At 34.9% G+C, this 18,789-nt stretch overlaps 1 protein-coding gene and 4 non-coding genes across 5 annotated transcripts; all 5 read left to right on the top strand.

The window, feature by feature from the left end:
• The first annotated feature begins 1,792 nt into the window (after positions 1 to 1,792).
• LOC131603246 (haloacid dehalogenase-like hydrolase domain-containing protein At4g39970) lies at positions 1,793 to 7,854 on the top strand. The gene is made up of 11 exons (XM_058875545.1): positions 1,793 to 2,230; positions 2,339 to 2,432; positions 3,578 to 3,622; positions 3,733 to 3,783; positions 3,893 to 3,967; positions 4,050 to 4,083; positions 4,188 to 4,243; positions 4,345 to 4,404; positions 7,339 to 7,398; positions 7,513 to 7,559; positions 7,651 to 7,854. The coding sequence occupies exons 1-11, from the start codon at positions 1,851 to 1,853 to the stop codon at positions 7,697 to 7,699; spliced, it is 951 nt and encodes a 316-aa protein (XP_058731528.1). The 5' UTR covers positions 1,793 to 1,850; the 3' UTR covers positions 7,700 to 7,854.
• Positions 3,003 to 3,198, top strand: LOC131608275 (U2 spliceosomal RNA). The gene has a single exon (XR_009285551.1). It is a non-coding gene; the product is annotated as a U2 spliceosomal RNA (small nuclear RNA).
• On the top strand, positions 4,846 to 5,041 carry LOC131608283 (U2 spliceosomal RNA). Its single transcript, XR_009285558.1, has one exon. It is a non-coding gene; the product is annotated as a U2 spliceosomal RNA (small nuclear RNA).
• Positions 7,024 to 7,219, top strand: LOC131608287 (U2 spliceosomal RNA). Its single transcript, XR_009285562.1, has one exon. It is a non-coding gene; the product is annotated as a U2 spliceosomal RNA (small nuclear RNA).
• A 2,271-nt stretch (positions 7,855 to 10,125) lies between the features above and the next one.
• TRNAM-CAU (transfer RNA methionine (anticodon CAU)) lies at positions 10,126 to 10,209 on the top strand. Its single transcript is given in 2 exon segments — positions 10,126 to 10,163; positions 10,174 to 10,209. It is a non-coding gene; the product is annotated as a tRNA-Met (tRNA).
• Positions 10,210 to 18,789: the final 8,580 nt, after the last annotated feature.

The raw sequence follows: 18,789 nt of genomic DNA, 5'->3' as shown, positions 1-18,789 counted from the left end.
TCACGATGGACTTTTTTGAGTCCGAATTCAGATTCGGTCCAACTTCACTAGATTGTACACAATCCCTTGAGCATGATGTTTCTAAAAGCAAAATGCTTTAGGTGAAAGACCAAAGAGTACACAACTTCTTAATTCAAATATTCCCTTAGCATTAGTTTTGAGTCAGCCTGATTGATTTGACTCATTAATTGTCTAAACTCGGTCTCATATTTATGAATGAATTAAAATTTGGGGCGGGTTTTATCGACTAGGGGTCAAAACCCAACCCATTTTACTTGATTGTACACTCTTCCTCAAGCATGAGGTCTGTAAAAACAAAATATTTTAAGCGAGAGACCAGGCATGAAACCAAATTATTCTTTTGATGAATGTTTTAGGGTCAGACTTAGCTTAGTGGAGTCGCCTTCATTATTAAAGGTCGAGTTGGCCTAATGATGATGATGATGTCCACCTTCATGATCAAATGCCAGACTTTATCTACCTTGGTGTAAATTGCTTATAGCTCGACTCTTACTTGAGTTTTCCTTTACAGAGTCCTATTGAGGTCTCTTATTTGCTGGTATCCCAATAAAAATATTATTAACATAACACAACCCCTTAAGCACAAGACATGTATTCGGGCGAAGTGCTTAGACATTACATCCCATCACTTCATTGTCTCTTCTATGTTGATTTTGGGTCTATTGGACCGTGTTGCCTGCTTAATTGATAGTCTAGTTGGCTTTCTAATTAGAGATGGACGCCCTTGCTACTTTAGGGCGGACTCTTCCGTCCTTATCGAAAGTTTCATAGAGGTTGTCTCATCCTTAAGGAGTGTTCTTACTAAGTCTCTCTATCAAAAATAGACATAGTAATACACAAAGTTATGAATATTGATATGACATGTAAGTATAAAGATTTTGATTGATTGTATATTTACTACCTATAAACTCATTAATTATTAATAAGAGAAATAACTTAATGAATTTGAGTATTAGACAAAGCTAAATCATGTAATATTACAAAGATTGTTTATTAATGATTTTAAAAATAAAATTTAAAAAAATTAAGAATAATAATAATAGATAAATTTTGTTTACAAAATAATTTAATAATTTCAAATATAACATGTCATTGTTTTTTTTAGCTTACATATTTATTTATTTATTTAAGCAAGTTTTTTTACCAAATAGTCTAATAATTTAAATTCACCATTTAAAAGTGAACAAATAAAATATTACAAATTTTAACCTGTTATGTGCTATCAATTTTTGTGTTGGGTCAGTTCATACAGAACTTTGTTCTGGTTTAACGGGACCGCCGCTAGTGGACGGTGGAATTAGTCCCTATTGGATTCGTCAGTCGCAAGGTCGGATACCAATATTTTCACCAAAAAAAGTGAACAAATAAAATATCACGAATTTAAACCTGCGTCTTTATATCTGATATTTCTATATAACTATTAATTGAGATGACTTAACAAAATTTATTAAAAACAAATTTTAAATTTTGATGTTCAATATTCCAACTCATTTAAATTAATTTTATAATTATTTAAATCATTTAACTTTGTTGTTCGATTGTTTGCTATATATATATATATATATATATATATATATATATATATATATATATATATATATATATATATATATATATATATATATATATATATATATATATATGAAAAATATTAATGAAAGATAATAAATAAAGTACCCAATTTAAAAAATAATTTTAATACAAATATTTTTTTTAATTTATTATTTAAAAAAAAAACTGAATTTAATGGTTAATTGCAGAGCCACAGAAAAGAAAGAGTGATGAATAAAGTGATGAAGATGAATGGTTAATGGTTAATAAACATTTCAATGGCTTCTACTCTCACTCACACTCTCTCCTTTACTCCCTCCACTTCCCGTTCATATCTCTCCCAAACCAAACACAGTTTTCGATATCCAACTACTATTAACTTCCCTTCTTTCAACATTAACCATAATAACCACCGTGTCTTCTCCAAGTTCAAAGTATCAGCTTCATCTTCATCTTCATCTTCTTTTCAAGCTCTCATATTTGACTGTGATGGTGTCATCTTGGAATCCGAACATTTACATCGTCAAGCTTATAATGATGCTTTTCTTCACTTCAATGTTCGTTCTCCATCTACTTCTTCCCAACCACTCAATTGGGATATTCAATTCTATGATCAACTCCAGAACCAAATCGGTGGTGGCAAACCCAAAATGCGATGGTTCTTTTCCACTTTCTTTTTATTCTACCAACTTTGCTTCTTACTATTAATATGTTATGCTATCTTATGTTTGTCATTGTGTTTTTCGTTTTTTGGGGGATTTTTAAGGTACTTTAAGGAACATGGGTGGCCTTCATCAACGTTGTTGCAAACTCCTCCAACTAATGATGAGGAACAAGCCAAGTTAATTGACACTCTTCAGGTCTTTTATGCTTTCCACTTTTCTATCAATTTAAGACTTGCCATGTGTGTTTGTTGTATAGCAATTTACTACCTAGGGCTTAGGACTTAAGTTTCACTATTTTGTAACCATGTTTCCCATTGCTCATAGAATAGGACTTGGATTGGAAAATATGCAGGTCATTATCCAACATTTACTACATTTGCTTGCTTCTGTTGGCCCTTTCAATTGTTGAACCATCAATTACTAATCATTACCTTCCTTTTAATCTCACTAACTGTTTTAGGGTAGAAGTTTGTTCTAGTTTAGGGAGGGGGTTGTTGCTTCTAGCTGTCTTAGATCAGTAAGATGGGCTATTTTGGTTTTGATTAACTGTTTAGCTTCAATTGTTTGTCCTTAGTCACATAGAGTATGGTGTCACACGGATGATTGAATTGTTAGACTTAAATGGTTGTTGCATTGGATTTAAGAAAGAAAAGTATGAATGATATACTACCACTTATACAATGCCTAAGTCCCACATTGGTTCAAGAGAATAACAAGTATTCATGTTTTTGATATAAAATTAGACTTCATTCTCTGTCACAAATCATACCTTTCTCGGCCTTTTGGCTAAGATCAAGTGTAGTATCTGTTCTTATCAGTTTAATATCTGATATGTGGGCCAATGGTCCACACGATATTAAATTTATTTCTTGAGGGGGAGTGACCACCACAATAGCTTGCTATTGGGTCACTCAAGTGTCGCCTTTGCGTTGCACTATTGCATTGGCCTGGCGCACCCCACCAATATAGTCTAAATTATTTTGGTTTTCTTTTCAGGGACAAATCTTATTTGGATTTTGATTAGTTGTTATAATGATACTGTTGATTTTGGAATAGTATCTTAAGTGGTGTTAATGGCAAGGTTTTGAAATCCTACAGTGTTACGTGAGATTTTATAATTATGTTGAAGTTAAAATCCTTCTTTGTGTTGACCCCCCGAATAGCCCCAACAGATGCCATATGACAGAAGGATCTAATTAAGTGATATGCACCTAAAAGTTCAAACACCTGTGTATGCTTGTGTTGCATGCATAATTGACTTATTTTGATTTTTAAATAACGAAGAACCTTGTCAATTGTTGCCTCACCAAAATTATGGTGTCATTTCATTGGTTATGTAGGATTGGAAGACAGAGAGATACAAAGATATAATCAAGTCTGGCTCGGTAAGCGCTATATTTTTATATATTTCCTCTCCTAATACTCCATAATTTGAGAATGTGGTAGGTATTTTTGTTAATGAGCTACTATTAAATTATATGTTCATTACGCACAGGTCAAACCTAGACCGGGAGTTTTGAGATTGATGGACGAGGCTAGAGACGCCGTAAGATCACACTGTTTACTAGTTTATATATGTTTATGTAATCTTGTGATCTCTTGTTTCTGTTTTGTTGCACAAAGTATACTCTACTTTTGTCCAATTTCTTTTTCAGGGGAAGTTGCTAGCTGTTTGCTCTGCAGCAACTAAAAGTTCAGTTATTCTTTGTCTTGAAAACCTTATCGGAATCGTAAGCCCACTTTCGTAAATATTCTCTCTATTGGCAGTAGATTTTTTTTCTTAATATGCATTCAACCATTTTTCTGACGTAGGAGCGCTTTCAAAGCCTTGATTGCTTCCTTGCTGGTATGTTCAGTCACATCAATTTTATATCTATATTACGTTGAAACATATGTTTCCTGAATCCTGCTTAAGAGTTTGGAACTATAACTTATTGTTTAAACTCTCAGGTGATGACGTGAAGGAAAAGAAGCCCGATCCATCCATATATTTGACAGCTTCCAAGGTTTTAATATGACAATATCACCATCAAGAACTTAGAAATGTAAAATTGTGAGTTTTATCATGCCAACTAACGAAATATAATTTACATATTGTGCATTGCAGAAGCTTGGTGTATCAGAGAAAAACTGCTTGGTGGTAGAGGATAGTGTTATTGGTTTACAGGTAGATCTTCCTCACGTTATTAATACTCTAATTAATCTCTTTATATGCTGTGAGAAAGGAAAATAAAAAGTAAACTAACTATCTTAGCTTGTGTTAGAAAATTAGAGGTCAGGGAAAAGTCTTGATGTGTTGTATGATATATATTAGTTGGCTTAGGTAAATGAAATTTCAATTGACAAATCTTCATTTTGTTCCTTATCTCCTCAAATTGCTTTTGATAATGTTACAATTACTGCTATCTTGATTTTGTTAACTGTGGTGAAATGCATTCATTATCTAAGGTTTGAAGAGGTGATTTTTAGGCTTGGATGTTTGCGCTATTGGACTTTAGAAAGAGAAAAATATAAGACTTCTTACGAGTTCTTTGTCCCACATTGGTTAGAGTAAATACAAGTATTATGTTTTTGATATAAAATAAGAGTTCATTCTCTAAAACAAATCATACCTTTCTCGGCCTTTTGGCTAAGATCAAGTGTAGTATCTGTTCTTATCAGTTTAATATCTGATATGTGGGTCAATGGCTCACACGATATTAAATTTATTTCTTGAGGGGGAGAGTCCACCACAATAGCTTGCTATTGGGTCTCTCAAGCGTCGCCTTTGTGTTGCACTATTGCATTGGCCTGGCGCACTCTACCAAATAAGTCCAAGTTTTTTTCTTTCTTTTGATAAAAGTACTTCAGAGTAACTCTCTTACTTGGTAACCCTAATTGTCTTTGATTGGAAAAAACAGCATTGCAAAGTTTAGCAGTGCAAACTGGGTGATGGATCTAATACTTCTTCAAAATTGAAATTAGCAATTTTATACACAAAATCATATAATACGTACTATGCTGCAACATTTACCATGTAAACCATTATATTAAAAACCTGAATATACAGAAGTAGGCATGGCAACGGGGCGGGTCGGGGACGGTTTTTACCTCCCCAAACCCAAACCCGAATCCCCAATCAATCTCCGTTATCCGCCCCAAATCCAAACGGGGATGGGGAATTAAAACCCAAACCCGTCATTAACGGGTTCGGGTTGGGTTCGGGTATCCCCGCCCCCGCCACCATGTATTTCGTAAAATCAATTTTTTTAATAAAAATATTTACTTTTTCAAAAATCAAATTACATTATAAATAACAAAATAAAACAATCTCAAAAAATTTCATACATATATTTCAAATATTTAAAATAATAAACACAAATCAAATTATTAAAACATTAGCCACATATTTAATAATATAAATTATAAAAAATAAATAATAATGTATATATTGAAATAAACGGGGCGGGTTCGGGGACGGGTTCGGGGTGGGTACTAATGTCCCCATTACCCGACCCATCCCCATGTTTTCTAATCGGGGAAAACCCAAACCCAAACCCAAACCCAGTCAAAGCGGGTTTTCCCCGTCAACTTCAGGGCGGGTTCGGGTGGGTACCCGTGGGTCTGGGTTTTATTGCCATGTCTATACAGAAGCGTTGTCATTTATAGCAAGCAATGTGTTTTGCTAGTAACTCTAAACCATCAAATTGAAATCCAAATCGAAAGAAAACATATTCTTGTCAGATTCTAGAAACTTGGCAAAGACAATTTTGGGTCAAGATCCGCGAACAAGAAAGGTGAGTGAGAGGGAATTTGCAGGTAAAAAATACTTGTTTTGAACAAAGGCATGAATTGTGATGGCAAATGAGGTTGTGGAATGATTCATGTTTTTGTTTAAACTGATGAAGTTTAAAAAAAGGAAGGGGAGAGTTGTTTTAATTTTTATTTGGAAAGAGAAGAGGAGATTACTTCTGTGTTGATAGACTAATATAAAACTTGTATATCTTACTTGATGAATGACTCAAACTAATGGATACACGATGAACCAATCTTTCCATAGGTCTAGGCTAAATAGAATCCTAATGATGTTGTTTTAATGATTTATAATTACTCTCAAGTTGTGCTAATGAATTTATTTCCGAAGCTGGGATTTACAGTTATTGTTTGGATTGTATTGTATGCTAGTTTGGACTTTGGGTTCTTGCGCTGTAACTATATAATTAGCTGTAAGGTTTATATACTTAATAAATAAACAATCAACTTTATATATCTTCAGTCAAACTATCCATTTAAAAATCTTGAGGACTAATTTAAGTTGTAGAATACATACTTAAAGAGTTCCACAATATAACAAACCAATGGTTGAATCTCGGTCAAAACAGGCTGTCATATTTAATGTCCGAAATGTATGGAATATATCTGTGCTATTGGTGGTAGAGGATAGTGTGATTAGTTTACAGGTAGATCTTCCTCATGTTATCCAAACTCTATATATGTGCTCAATTTATCTCTTCAAATATTGTGAAAAAGGTAAATCAAAACAAAACTAACTATCTTAGCCTGTGTTAGAACATTAGAGGTCAGGGAAAAGTCATGATGTGTTATCCTGATTTTGTTAACTGTGATGAAATGCATTCATTATCTAAGGTTTGAAGAGATAATTAGACTTTCGATGTTTGCTGCATTGGACTTTAGAAAGAGAAAAATATAATACTACAGACGAGTTTTTTGTCCCACATTGGTTAGAAGAAATAAGAAGTATTTATGTTTTTGATATAAAATAAGAGTTTATTCTCTATTTCAAATCATACCTTTCTCGGCCTTTTGGCTAAGATCAAGTGTAGTATCTGTTCTTATCAGTTTAATATCTGATATGTGAGCCAATGGTTCACACGATATTAAATTTATTTCTCGAGGGGGAGAGTCTATCACAATAGCTTGCTATTGGGTCTCTTGTGTGTCGCCTTTGTGTTGCACTATTGCATTGGCCTGGCGCACCCCTTCAATAAAGTCTAAATATCTTTTTTGATTATGTTTCTTATTATTCTTCTTACCTGTATTTGATTATGCAATCTAACTAAAAACATGCTTAAACTATAATGTAAATTTATAAACCCTCCAGGCAGCAACAAAAGCAGGGATGTCCTGCGTGGTTACCTACACATCTTCCACAGCTGATCAGGTTAGGACCCTTCAGACTAATTTAAAAACAAAATGTTAACCGATTTGATATCCGAATTCGAGTGGAAAAACTACCTGTGTGATTACTTAACTAGTTGTTTTGGATGTAATGTAGGATTTCAAAGAGGCCATAGCAATCTACCCTGACTTGAGTAACATAAGGTATAACTTTTAAAAAAAACATTGCTGAATGCATTATGTAGGTATTTTCAATTTAGACTCGGCCACTAAAATATAATGAACGGTTATGCAGCTTGAAAGATTTGGAGTTACTATTTCAAGATGTTGTAGCTGCTAAGTAGATGAAAGGTTGAGGTTCCTCACAAGGTTAAGATTCTGTATTTTTTCCGTTCTTTTATGTGTTTTTATGTATTCATTGTTAGCAGATGTATTCATGGAGATAATGTGTATTCAATTCATTGCAAAGTGTAATAAAATTTATAATCTATTGTTTACATTTTGAATGCTTCCCTGAGATTTTGTTTCACGGTTTATTAGATTGACTGTATGAAAGTTTAAATGTTTTTATTTTATCAATTTTCATATGATTTTTTCTTTTCTTAAGGTGCTTAAGATTGAGCATAATCAGCAATGAACTTTATAATTCTTTAGTCAAATAATCTATTTAAAAATGTTGAGAACTAATTTAAGCTGCAAAATACATATCTAGAGACTAATTTAATCGATTAAATATATATTAAGAACTGGTGATTAAGTATATATTTAAGAACCTCAGATTTCATTTTCATGAACAAGGAACTAACAAGGTTAATCTTTGTCTATATACTATAAATAATTATTAGTTTCACAAAACGCAATCTAATTGATGTAAAAAAGCTCTAGACTCACTCTCAGCTCAACAACTATCCTGCATGAGCATGACATTTTCAAGTCTCAAGAATTGACAGCAACTCACCCATTAAATGTTTCATGAGAATATCCTCTAGAATTCATGCCAATACATATTTAACTGTATGATATAAATGTCGCCGACTATTATGTTCTCCTTCGAGGTTGAAGTTGAAGGTGGTTTTCATAACTTGTTCATCATGGAGCTTATCAGGTCTCTCTTTATCCCTTTCCTCATTATTTGAAGCTCAGTGTTTCTATATATATAAATGTTAAGAGTCCCACATCGGATAACATATGACCTGAGTATGTAGTTATAATTGAGAGCAATCTTCACCCTATAAGCCGGTTTTCTATATATATAAATGTTAAGAGTCTCATCATATCGTACAAGATATGCGCTGAACATGTTTCTCACCCTAAAGTCGGTTTTGTAGGGATAGATGCTGAAGTTGTTATGCACTGTCCTTGTGGCAAATTACAGTTAGCTGCATTAGATTTTGTAATTCTGTTTTGATTATTTGTCTCATATATGATCAATACTAATGTGGTTTATGTTAGGCAAAGTAAGAATGTTGTTGCACAGGCCTTAGTTGGTGTAGCTAGGGAGATAGGCTCTAGAAGTTGGATTGGAAATGTCCCATCCCCGGTTTCTCTCATTACTTGTAAGGAATCTAATTTCATTCAATGAATGAGAAGCTATTACTTCTTGATTCTTTTTCAATTTACTTTCAGCGAGTAAATCAATTTTATGGACTTATTGAAGTTCAAATACTTGTATGCTTATGTTGGGCGTTGCTCTACTTAGACTATGGTGTCACATTGAAGAGGGAATTGTCAGACTTAATGGGTGCTGCATTGGATTTAAGAGAGGAATAAATATTATAAATTTATAATAATGACTAAGTCCCACATTGGTTATAATAATGAGGTTTTTGGTTAGAAGATCAAGTGTAATATCTATTCTTTGGTTCACACGTGTTGCCTTTGCGTTGCACTATAGCATTGGCCTGGCGCACCCCACCAAAAATGTCTAAATTTTTTGGTTATCTGCTCTTTATTCTTGCCTACTTTGTATTATTTAATAATCTTACTTAACTTTAAGGTGCTCAAACTATAAACTTGACAAAACTATGCAGAAACTTATGAATCTGTAATGAGGAATGTCCTGAGTGATTGATCACACACACGTGTTCCAAAGCTGATAAGGTTAAAATAAGACCCTTCAAATGAATTTAACAACAAGCTGATAAGGTTAAAATAAGGCCCTTCAAATGAATTTTACAACAGAATGAACCAGCTGTTTTCTCTGCAGCAACTAAAAGTCCATCTATTCTGTCTTGAGAACCTTGTTGGAATCGTAAGCCCATTTTTGTACATCTCCGCACTATTGAGAGTAGGAATTTCTACATATTTTTCTGTTGTATTGTAGGAGCAATTTCAAAGCCTTGATTGCTTTCTTGTTATATTTTCACACACCACCATTATATCTTAATACTGGTCAAATAACATTGGAACATATAATGCTTCCTGCCTAAGAGTTTTGGACCAAAACTTATTCCGTACTTAATGCCCATCGAAACATGCATCGATATATTTTAGTCTATTGTAAAGTCAAGTTTAAACTATGTATCCATTTTATTTAAGCTTTTCGGTGATGATATTGTGAAGGAAAAGAAGCCCGACCCGTCAACAACTTGCCAAGTTTTAATATGACAGTACCATACTTTTGAACTATTTTCTCATAGCAATAGGTGTTAGATGGAGGGGTGAGGACTAGCCGAATGCGATACAAACTTCATTTTTCTGAATGAAAAGTTCTCTCAATAGACAGTAAAACTGTGTGATAATTCAGAAAACATAAAAGTCAACATCAATTGGGGTGGTGGCGCAGTTGGCTAGCGCGTAGGTCTCATAGCTAAGAGTAATCCTGAGGTCGAGAGTTCGAGCCTCTCTCACCCCAAATAATATATTTTTCTCTGTTTTCCTTCCATGCTGTGTATTTTTTGTGATGTGTTTTGTCGTATTGTGTATTCTTTTTCTAATATTAATGAATTGTTTCTCTGTTTTCCTTCCATGCTGTGTATTTTTTGTGATGTGTTTTGTCGTATTGTGTATTCTTTTTCTAATATTAATGAATTGTCTATATCTTTTTACTTTATGACACTCTCACTCTTCATTATCAAAGGTCTATTACGATAATAATGCGTTTTCAGGAATACAATTCGACTTATGTCTAATGTTAATTGTTTATATTCAATTTAGTACACTAGACTTAGCAAGGCCAAGGATATACAGTATACTTTATGCATTGTGGTAGTTAAAATTTCCAGCTCTGGTCTCTAATTATACATGATGGTAGTTGAAGCTCTAATTTTATTCTCTCTACAGACATTGTTAAGTATATTATTCACTGTATTTATAAATGATTGCAGAAATTCCATTTTGTCTTAATCTATATTTCATGAATGAGTGAAAAAAAAATTGAGTTATGATCCCCTTCTTTGAGCCACGTACAGTTGGACTTTTGCCTCAAGATAGCTTCAAGCCTATTAAGATTTTTACCAATAAGCCAACTGAGCTTCATTTCTTTTCTTGACGACCTCAACGCGGCCCTAGTATTCATTATTAGCCAGTAGCCACAAATTGATCTAGTATTTTTGAGATTCTTAATTGCCAAACACTTGAGTGATCCAAAGTTTCAGCTTAGCCTTCAAGAGTTTGATCTTTTCTTTAAAAATGAACATTTTCTTGCCTCTTGCATTAAACGAATTCCAAGTCTATTCAATAAAAGGAATAAAATCCCTACGATCCTCTTGAAAATTTTGAATGGCTTGGGACCCACTTTAACTTGTTGGCTTTAAGCAAGATCGGACAGCGATCACAAAGTGATCTGCTCCCAACCAATTGAGCCTTTAGGTCCCAAGATCCTAGTCTTTTCTATAGAAGAAAACGGTATAACCTGCTCATAGAGGAACCTGAAGCATTAACTATGCAACCATCGGTCCTAATAGTCATTGGTTTAGGGTTCTACACAAGGTCCCTACAGTCATAGATCCTATTTGAGAATATTGCCACCATAGCAAATTACTTGTTAGTTGACAATATCCTTAAGAGGATCTATTTTAGACGGGTTCCTCGCGCCAACCCAACGAGACAATACGTCAAGTACGTCGATACTATGCAACCACCATCTTAAGCTTTGGTTTTTTTCTCGAATTCGAGTATAGATCTCTTCGTCACCAGGGGCGGAGCCAAGGCCCAGTTAGCTCGGGTAGGCGCACAGGCTCAAGCCCTATTTTCTTTGTACTCCTCCAATTTAATAGTTGATTTTTAGACAAAATCAGAGACAAAATTAGAGGCAAAATTAGTAAAAATAGGGTGTGAAAATTAAAACGGATGAATAATCAATGGTGTAAAGTTTTTGCCCAGGCTGCCTAAAATTCTTGGCTCCACCACTGACACAACGTGCCAATAACCAGAAAATCTCATCCACGTCATATAAGAACTATACAGTAGATAAAGAAACAGCAAAAATGAAACATAAGAGATAAACAATTAAAAAAGTTAGGAAAAAACAAATGAACAATGCTAACAATCATCGCAAAGTTAACAATACATCTTCGGAAGTACCATTTTTTTGTTAAACGTTGTTTTGTTCCGTAGATGCACATACGGAAATTTTAGTAGATGCATCTAAAGAATCATTTTATGTTATATTCGCGGCAGAATCTTCCCCTCCCTCGTTCTTCACTTTTCTCTTCTTAAACTCATATTCTCTCAACCCCAAAAATCAAACTTCCCTAATATTACATTTCTTTCTTCCGAGGTCGGCCGACACTGTCAACATCAACTATCAACACATTCCATCAAGTTCAAAATTCTATTTAATCGGTAAGTTTTTTACTTTTTGAGTTATTTTAGAGTATTTGTAAAATCGAGTTAGAATTCGATATTTAGGTATAGAAATGATTGAATAGTTATAGAAATATAATTTAGAGATAATGTAGGTGCTGTTTGATGTGTAAAACGGATAGTCAAGCCAAAAACATGAGTATTTTGAGTCATTGAACAGTGGCCTTATGCCATTGTTGAGTTTGCGAGTTTCAGAACCTTCCGTAGATGCATCTACGGAAACACCATAGTTTTTTATAACTAAGGTACTTCCGTAGATGCATCTACAGAATATTTTTTTCTTGTTTATTTATAGATACATAGTATCTAAGTCGATGTTATTTATATCACAATGCAGACATTATGGCCCACGACCCGGATAGGGATATACATGGGAGGACTGCACAACACGCATCCGTGCGGCGTGTGTTAGTTACCAATTTGTGTAAATATCTTAGGTAATTTTTGGTAACTCTCAAGTCTTTTTGTGGTTAATAGTAGTATTTTATTGTCATTTAGTATACATTTATTCTTATATTTATATTATCGTTGAATAGTTCTTATCTTTGCAATCTATGTTGGATTTTGTAGTTTTTATAGATAATTGGAAGCTTGGACCATGGAAAAAGCGTTTTGAAGATGTTCCAAGACCAAAGCCAAGGATTGCTGAAAAGAGGTAGCGCGCTAAGCGAGGTTGAGCCCGCTAAGCGCGCTTTTGAAGAAAAGAAGGAAGTTCTGGCAGAGAGTTCCGCGCTAAGCGAGGTCTGGAGCCCGCTTAGCGCGGTTGGGCGGTTTAAGCAATTAATGATAGCGCGCTTAGCGGGCTGCACCGCGCTAAGCGCGGTCTGCGAAATTTTGTTTATTTGTTTATGGGCCAGATCACTTTTAGAAGAGAGAGAGATTTTTTAAGAGAGAACCAAGAGCAATATACACTGTAGCAAACATAGATTTGAAGATTGAAAGCCTTGATTGTCGATTAATCGCCTTTGATGCTTGTTGATCTTCATCCTTTCCTTCTTATGCAAGCTACCATTCTCATGGATAGCTAAACCCCTTTTGTATCAAGATAAGATGTAATCTTCCTAGCCTTTTGTATGTTTTTCTTGTGAATATATGTGTATGAACAAGTGATGATCAATATAGATGGTTTAGTTTGTTTATTAAAGCTTTTTCTTTGGTATAAATGTTTGAGACATCAATGTTTGTATCTAGACCTAGCTCATCATCTTTCAAACTATAAGTTGCAGACATGGATTTAGAGTTTGATGTTTACTAAGTATCGGTTTTAAAACGTTATTTGTATTGTTTAAACGGTGGAGAAATCGTCGGTTAAACAATACGGTAAATCTGACTATATCGTTGCGGACACGGACGATATAGGTGTCGATACGTAATTATATTGATCGTTAGCAAGTTCATAAGCATCTATTTATAAGGAAACATACAAACTTAGGTCGATGAAATTGAATCTTGATACATTTTCTTTAACTTAGAACTTTCATTAATTTACTCTTTGCTACTAAAATTAAATGATCTTTTGCAAACCTAAAACTAAAGTAACATTAACTCAAGACAAAATAGGCTATAGAACGGCGGTGATATCGCAATAATCCCTGTGGATACGATAATAACGGAAAGTACACCACAATACTCTTTCAACAGCGTGAACGGGTGCGTGTAGTATCTCATGTCACTGATGAAGTTGTCGTCGCAGCAGCCTGATACACCCGCTTCGGTTGTGCCTTCTCCATCTGTCCCAGTTGAAGGGCTTTCTACATACATTCCACTTGAGGGGTCCTCCCCAGTTACTATTACACAACAGAGGCCTCAGGATGATGCTGAGAGTTCCTCACAAGGGTGTGGGCAGACGTCGTCGTGGTAGTACTTCTACTTCTACTCTTGTGTCTGTGCCAATGACGGCCGATGCAGGATCTGATCTGCCACCTCTGGAGCTGCACGAGGATGATCTGGTGCCGCATCCTATCTGGTACAGGGGGATATAGACGCATTCATGTTGACAGAGTATGGAGATCATGCAGCCATGCGTATCTGGGAAGAAGCGGTAAATTTTCTTTGGTTATTACTTATTACTTTTTTCCTTTAGCTTTTTAATTTGCTTTTCAATAACCGTGTTTTAAAAAAAACAGGAGAGGAATTCCCAGAGGTTCTACAACCATGGCCGGAAGATTGTCGCTCTTGTGCAGCCTTACTAGTCGTGGTTTCGGGATGTAATTGCAGCTTCTGGCCTAAGGGACCTCTATCAGGTGGACTACGAGACGATACTTAATGGGTTGCTAATGGCATTTGCTGAGAGATGGCATCCAGAGACTTCCTCATTTCAACTTCCTCACGGTGAGATTACCATCACTCTTGATGATGTGGCATGCCTTGTGCATCTACCTATCAGGGGTACCCTTCTTGGTCACGGTAGGCTAACGAAGGAGGGAGTGATGGAGATGTTGATTGTTGAGCTGGGGGCTGATCCTGATGACGCGTTTGAGGAGGTGGAGAGGACCCTGCGGGACCCACGTCAAGTTTGGCTTCTTGCAGCGGAGATATGATGAGGAGCTTGTTGTGGCACAAGAGGCAGTTAGTGACGAGGTAGAGGCGGATATATACGGAGATTGGACACTGAGATGTTACTTCCTACATTTAATAGGCACTCAGCTCTTTGTGGATACGAGCTCGTCGTACACAAGCGTCGTCTACCTGACGCACCTATCGGATACAACACGTATCTATGAGTGCAACTGGAGAGCGACTGTACTGACGTACAAGCCAGGGTTTTAAAAACCAGACCGAACCGATTGATCGGGCCAGTCAGACCGGGAATCGGAGGGGTCATCGGTCTGGTCTGATTGTTGGACCAGATTTGCTATTGAACCGGTAAAAACCGACCAAAACCGGTCAAAACCGGAAAAAAAAACGGTGAACCGGCGGTTTTATAAAACCAGTGGTTCAAATGCATACTCTTTTTTTTTCGCACAAAATGACGCAGTTTTCATGATTTTTTTATAAAAATATAATTAAAATATAATTATACTTTATTCAAACCTTATTTGGAACAACTTTTCATCTCTTTGCAATTAGAGTATTTATGATCTGTTTGTAAATAAATGAGCTCTTTGTAAACTGGGTGCATCACATTGTTCCTGAGGAGGCTTGTGTAACACCCTTCTAATACCCCGCATAAATATTTAACAATAATCAGAGTAAAACATGAAAAGGGCATTACAACTTCCATATAATCAAACAATACTCATGTCATGCCATAAAAGAGAACGTTAAACCAAAATTATTCAGATTATCATGTTAACACAGCGGAAATATCTTTAACATCTGAATAATGAAACAACCAAAGTCATAGACTTAAAACACAACCATCATTAAAACACCCAATAAAAAGAGTTTAACAAGTAACTCTAAATAACGTCCCCAGTGTTTAATTAAATGAGCTAATCCTCACCAAGTACAAAGCTACTCCTCAATCTGAAAAATAACAACAGTAAGGGTGAGTCTCATTCACATTTAACCAATGTTATAAGATATAGATAATAAAATATCAATCACATATTATTCACCCAATTATAGTTATGATCACATTCACAACCACCCATATAATCACAACCAATACACAATCACACGTATTATAACATTGGACAATCTTCCATTCATGTTATAATAACACAAGTAGCCTAATGCAATGCAACTATATGCATGTGGTACCAAATATGGGATAACCCATCTCACCGATCCACCATCGTCAAGGATACGGCGACACCCACTCACTAATTCCATACAATGGGAATTATCTACCACTGATCCACCATCGTCAAGGATCAGCCACATAATGATTATGAAATGCATGCATCACCCATAACATGCTCATCATCAACATTAATCAACCAGATGTCATAATCATCAACCAACACAACCATCAATAGCCACACACAGTTATGTTATTTCTCAACCATAACAAAATACATATTTTACATCAACAATATATGTATATCAAACACCAATTACAACCACAACATCATAACAAGTAAAACATTCATTAATATGCCTGTACGCATAAATTACCACAACCAAGTAAAATTAAGTGTTTTAAAATAATTTCGAGTCACGACCCAAAACACTATTTTATTATGTAAAATATTTGATTAACTTCACTATGCTCGAAACGGAACCAAAATCCGATTTACGGTTTAAAAGTTAGGAGTTTTCAAAGTTAAGTAAAATTTAAAAAAAGTACGTGGAACCGGGTTCCTCCCTACGTGGGAACCGGTTCCTGAAATCCTTCAGAAACTCCTCTATGGTTTTTACTACTAGGAACCGGGTTGTACCTACATGGGAACCGGTTCCTGCTGAACAAAAATCCTTCGCTTCTGATTTTCACTACGGGAACCCGGTTCCTCCCACCTGGGAACCGATTTCTGACGCTGCTGTAGCAGAAAAAACCCCATTTTTCCAACACCGTAGAAACCCGAATCCATACCAATTCGCACCCATATGTATTATAACACCAAAACAGCAACAACAAAAACAATTTAACACATTTCAACCATCCAATTAACACCATACATGATCAATACAACATTATTAATCAATTCTCCCAAAACCTAACATTCTACAACCTAAGCATAACTCAATTGACATAAACAACCTGTTCAACTCCATCTTACTACCTATAATCCCATAATAGAAGATAAATGGAAGAGTCCCCCCTTACCTGAAGGTTGATTTTTCGCTCTTCCTTTTTTCACACTTCTCTGCTTCTCTTCTCTTTTCACGTTCAAACTTTCTCTTCTCCTTGGTTCTATTCCTCTTTTATCACAATCCCTTTATTTTGTGAAAAATAAAATAAAATAAAACCATTCTAATTAGTAATAGGGCCTACCAATGCACCCCCCTCTTTACTAATCACTGCTTAAGCCCATTTGCCTAATTTCTCAATAATTCCAAATAATTCCCCATAATTCAATTAAATTAATTTAATTTAAATTACGAAAATATGGAGTGTTACAGTTTGGGCGACGAGATGAGAGAGCGACTGGAGTTACGTTGAGAGGTACATCACCTGATACTACAAAGTGTCACACTCGTACATATTTCCCGCTACACCTGGAGATCAGCCCAGACCAGCCCACGAGGAGATTCTGCAGACTCATCAGGCTGAGTTGGACCACACTCAGGATCTTCTTTCTCGGTGTCGTCAGATAGCCGACACGGGCCTGGGAGCCATTGCAGATGGTTTATTCTTTCAGGGGTCTAAGCAGAGGAGTGTGGTGGTTGTTATGATTAGGCTGGAAGAGGAGACATTTATATACCATAGGCATTGTGCCAGGACTGGTGGGGCACTTGACGTTAGAGGAAGAGTCAGCAGAGGGCGTGGTGGACGCAGAGGCGGAGGCGGGGCTAGAGGTAGAGGAGATGCGCAAGATGTCCGACACACACAGTAGTGATTACTGTGATTTTTTTATATCTGTATTTCTATTTTATGTATGTTACTTTGATGATGTATTCGACATCATGAACGATATTATTTATACGATGTTTTTTTTGTCTATCATTTACTATTGCCTTTAAAATGCATTACTTTAATTTGACATTTTTGTAATAAAAATTGAATTTTAGAGTTGAATGAACATGATTTGAAAATATAGTAGACTGTTCCGTAGATATATCTACAGAACACTTTGTTTTCAATACGTTCCGTAGATGCATCTCCGAAATGTTTGCTGAAAAGAAATAAGTTAATTTTAACTATACAATACTATATTTTTTAACGCTTCCGTAAATACATCTAGGGAACGAAATAAAATTTTTGAAAAAAAAATGTACTTCCGAATGTGCATCTACAGATGCAAGGAACAAAATTGGAATTGCGTGGTGGCTATTGAAAAATTGTCTCACTCTGCAAGTATTTTTCTTTTTAAATTGAACAAATATCTTTGAATAGTCTCCTCCATTTATTATCTATTTTTTTACTATTTTTTAAAATAAAAATTTATAAATTATTTGAAATTCAAACGTGAAAATCTTGATTATAAACCGTCATTCGAAAAAGTCTTAAAAGTTAATATAATCCTACTAAAGTCTTTAAAAAATTTAATTTTTATAAAAATAGTCTCTTATAATCTCAATTCAATATACTCTTAGGTCATCTATTTTAATCTCAAAGCTCATAAATGTTCTTTTATTCTTTTATAAAAAATACATTTTCACTATAAACACTTGTGTAGAATGAATGTGAAAGATAATCAATAAGTTAATCATCCTTAATCATCCATTTTGATTTCATTCTCACTATAAACACGCTTATAGATAAAAGTCTAGAGCGAACGTGAAAGATGATCGGTGAATCATGCATTCTCTTAAAATCTCAATTCAATACACTCCTAAGTCATATATTTTGATCTCATGTTCTTTTTATTATACAAAAATAAAATTTTAGAATGAACATAAAAGAAAATCAATCAGAGAATGTGTATACAAGTCTCGCGAGAACGGAATCATGTATACAAAAGCTTATAAATAACTGATTATTTCCTCAAAGATGATTTCCAAAATAAATAACAGCATCAAAATATGGAAATGGTGTTATTAAAAATACAAATGGTAAACTGTAATAATGGGAATCAGTTTT

Source organism: Vicia villosa, linkage group LG5 (assembly GCF_029867415.1).
Source record: "Vicia villosa cultivar HV-30 ecotype Madison, WI linkage group LG5, Vvil1.0, whole genome shotgun sequence".
Taxonomy (NCBI): Eukaryota; Viridiplantae; Streptophyta; class Magnoliopsida; order Fabales; family Fabaceae; genus Vicia; species Vicia villosa.
This window is presented reverse-complemented; position numbering and strand designations above follow the sequence as displayed.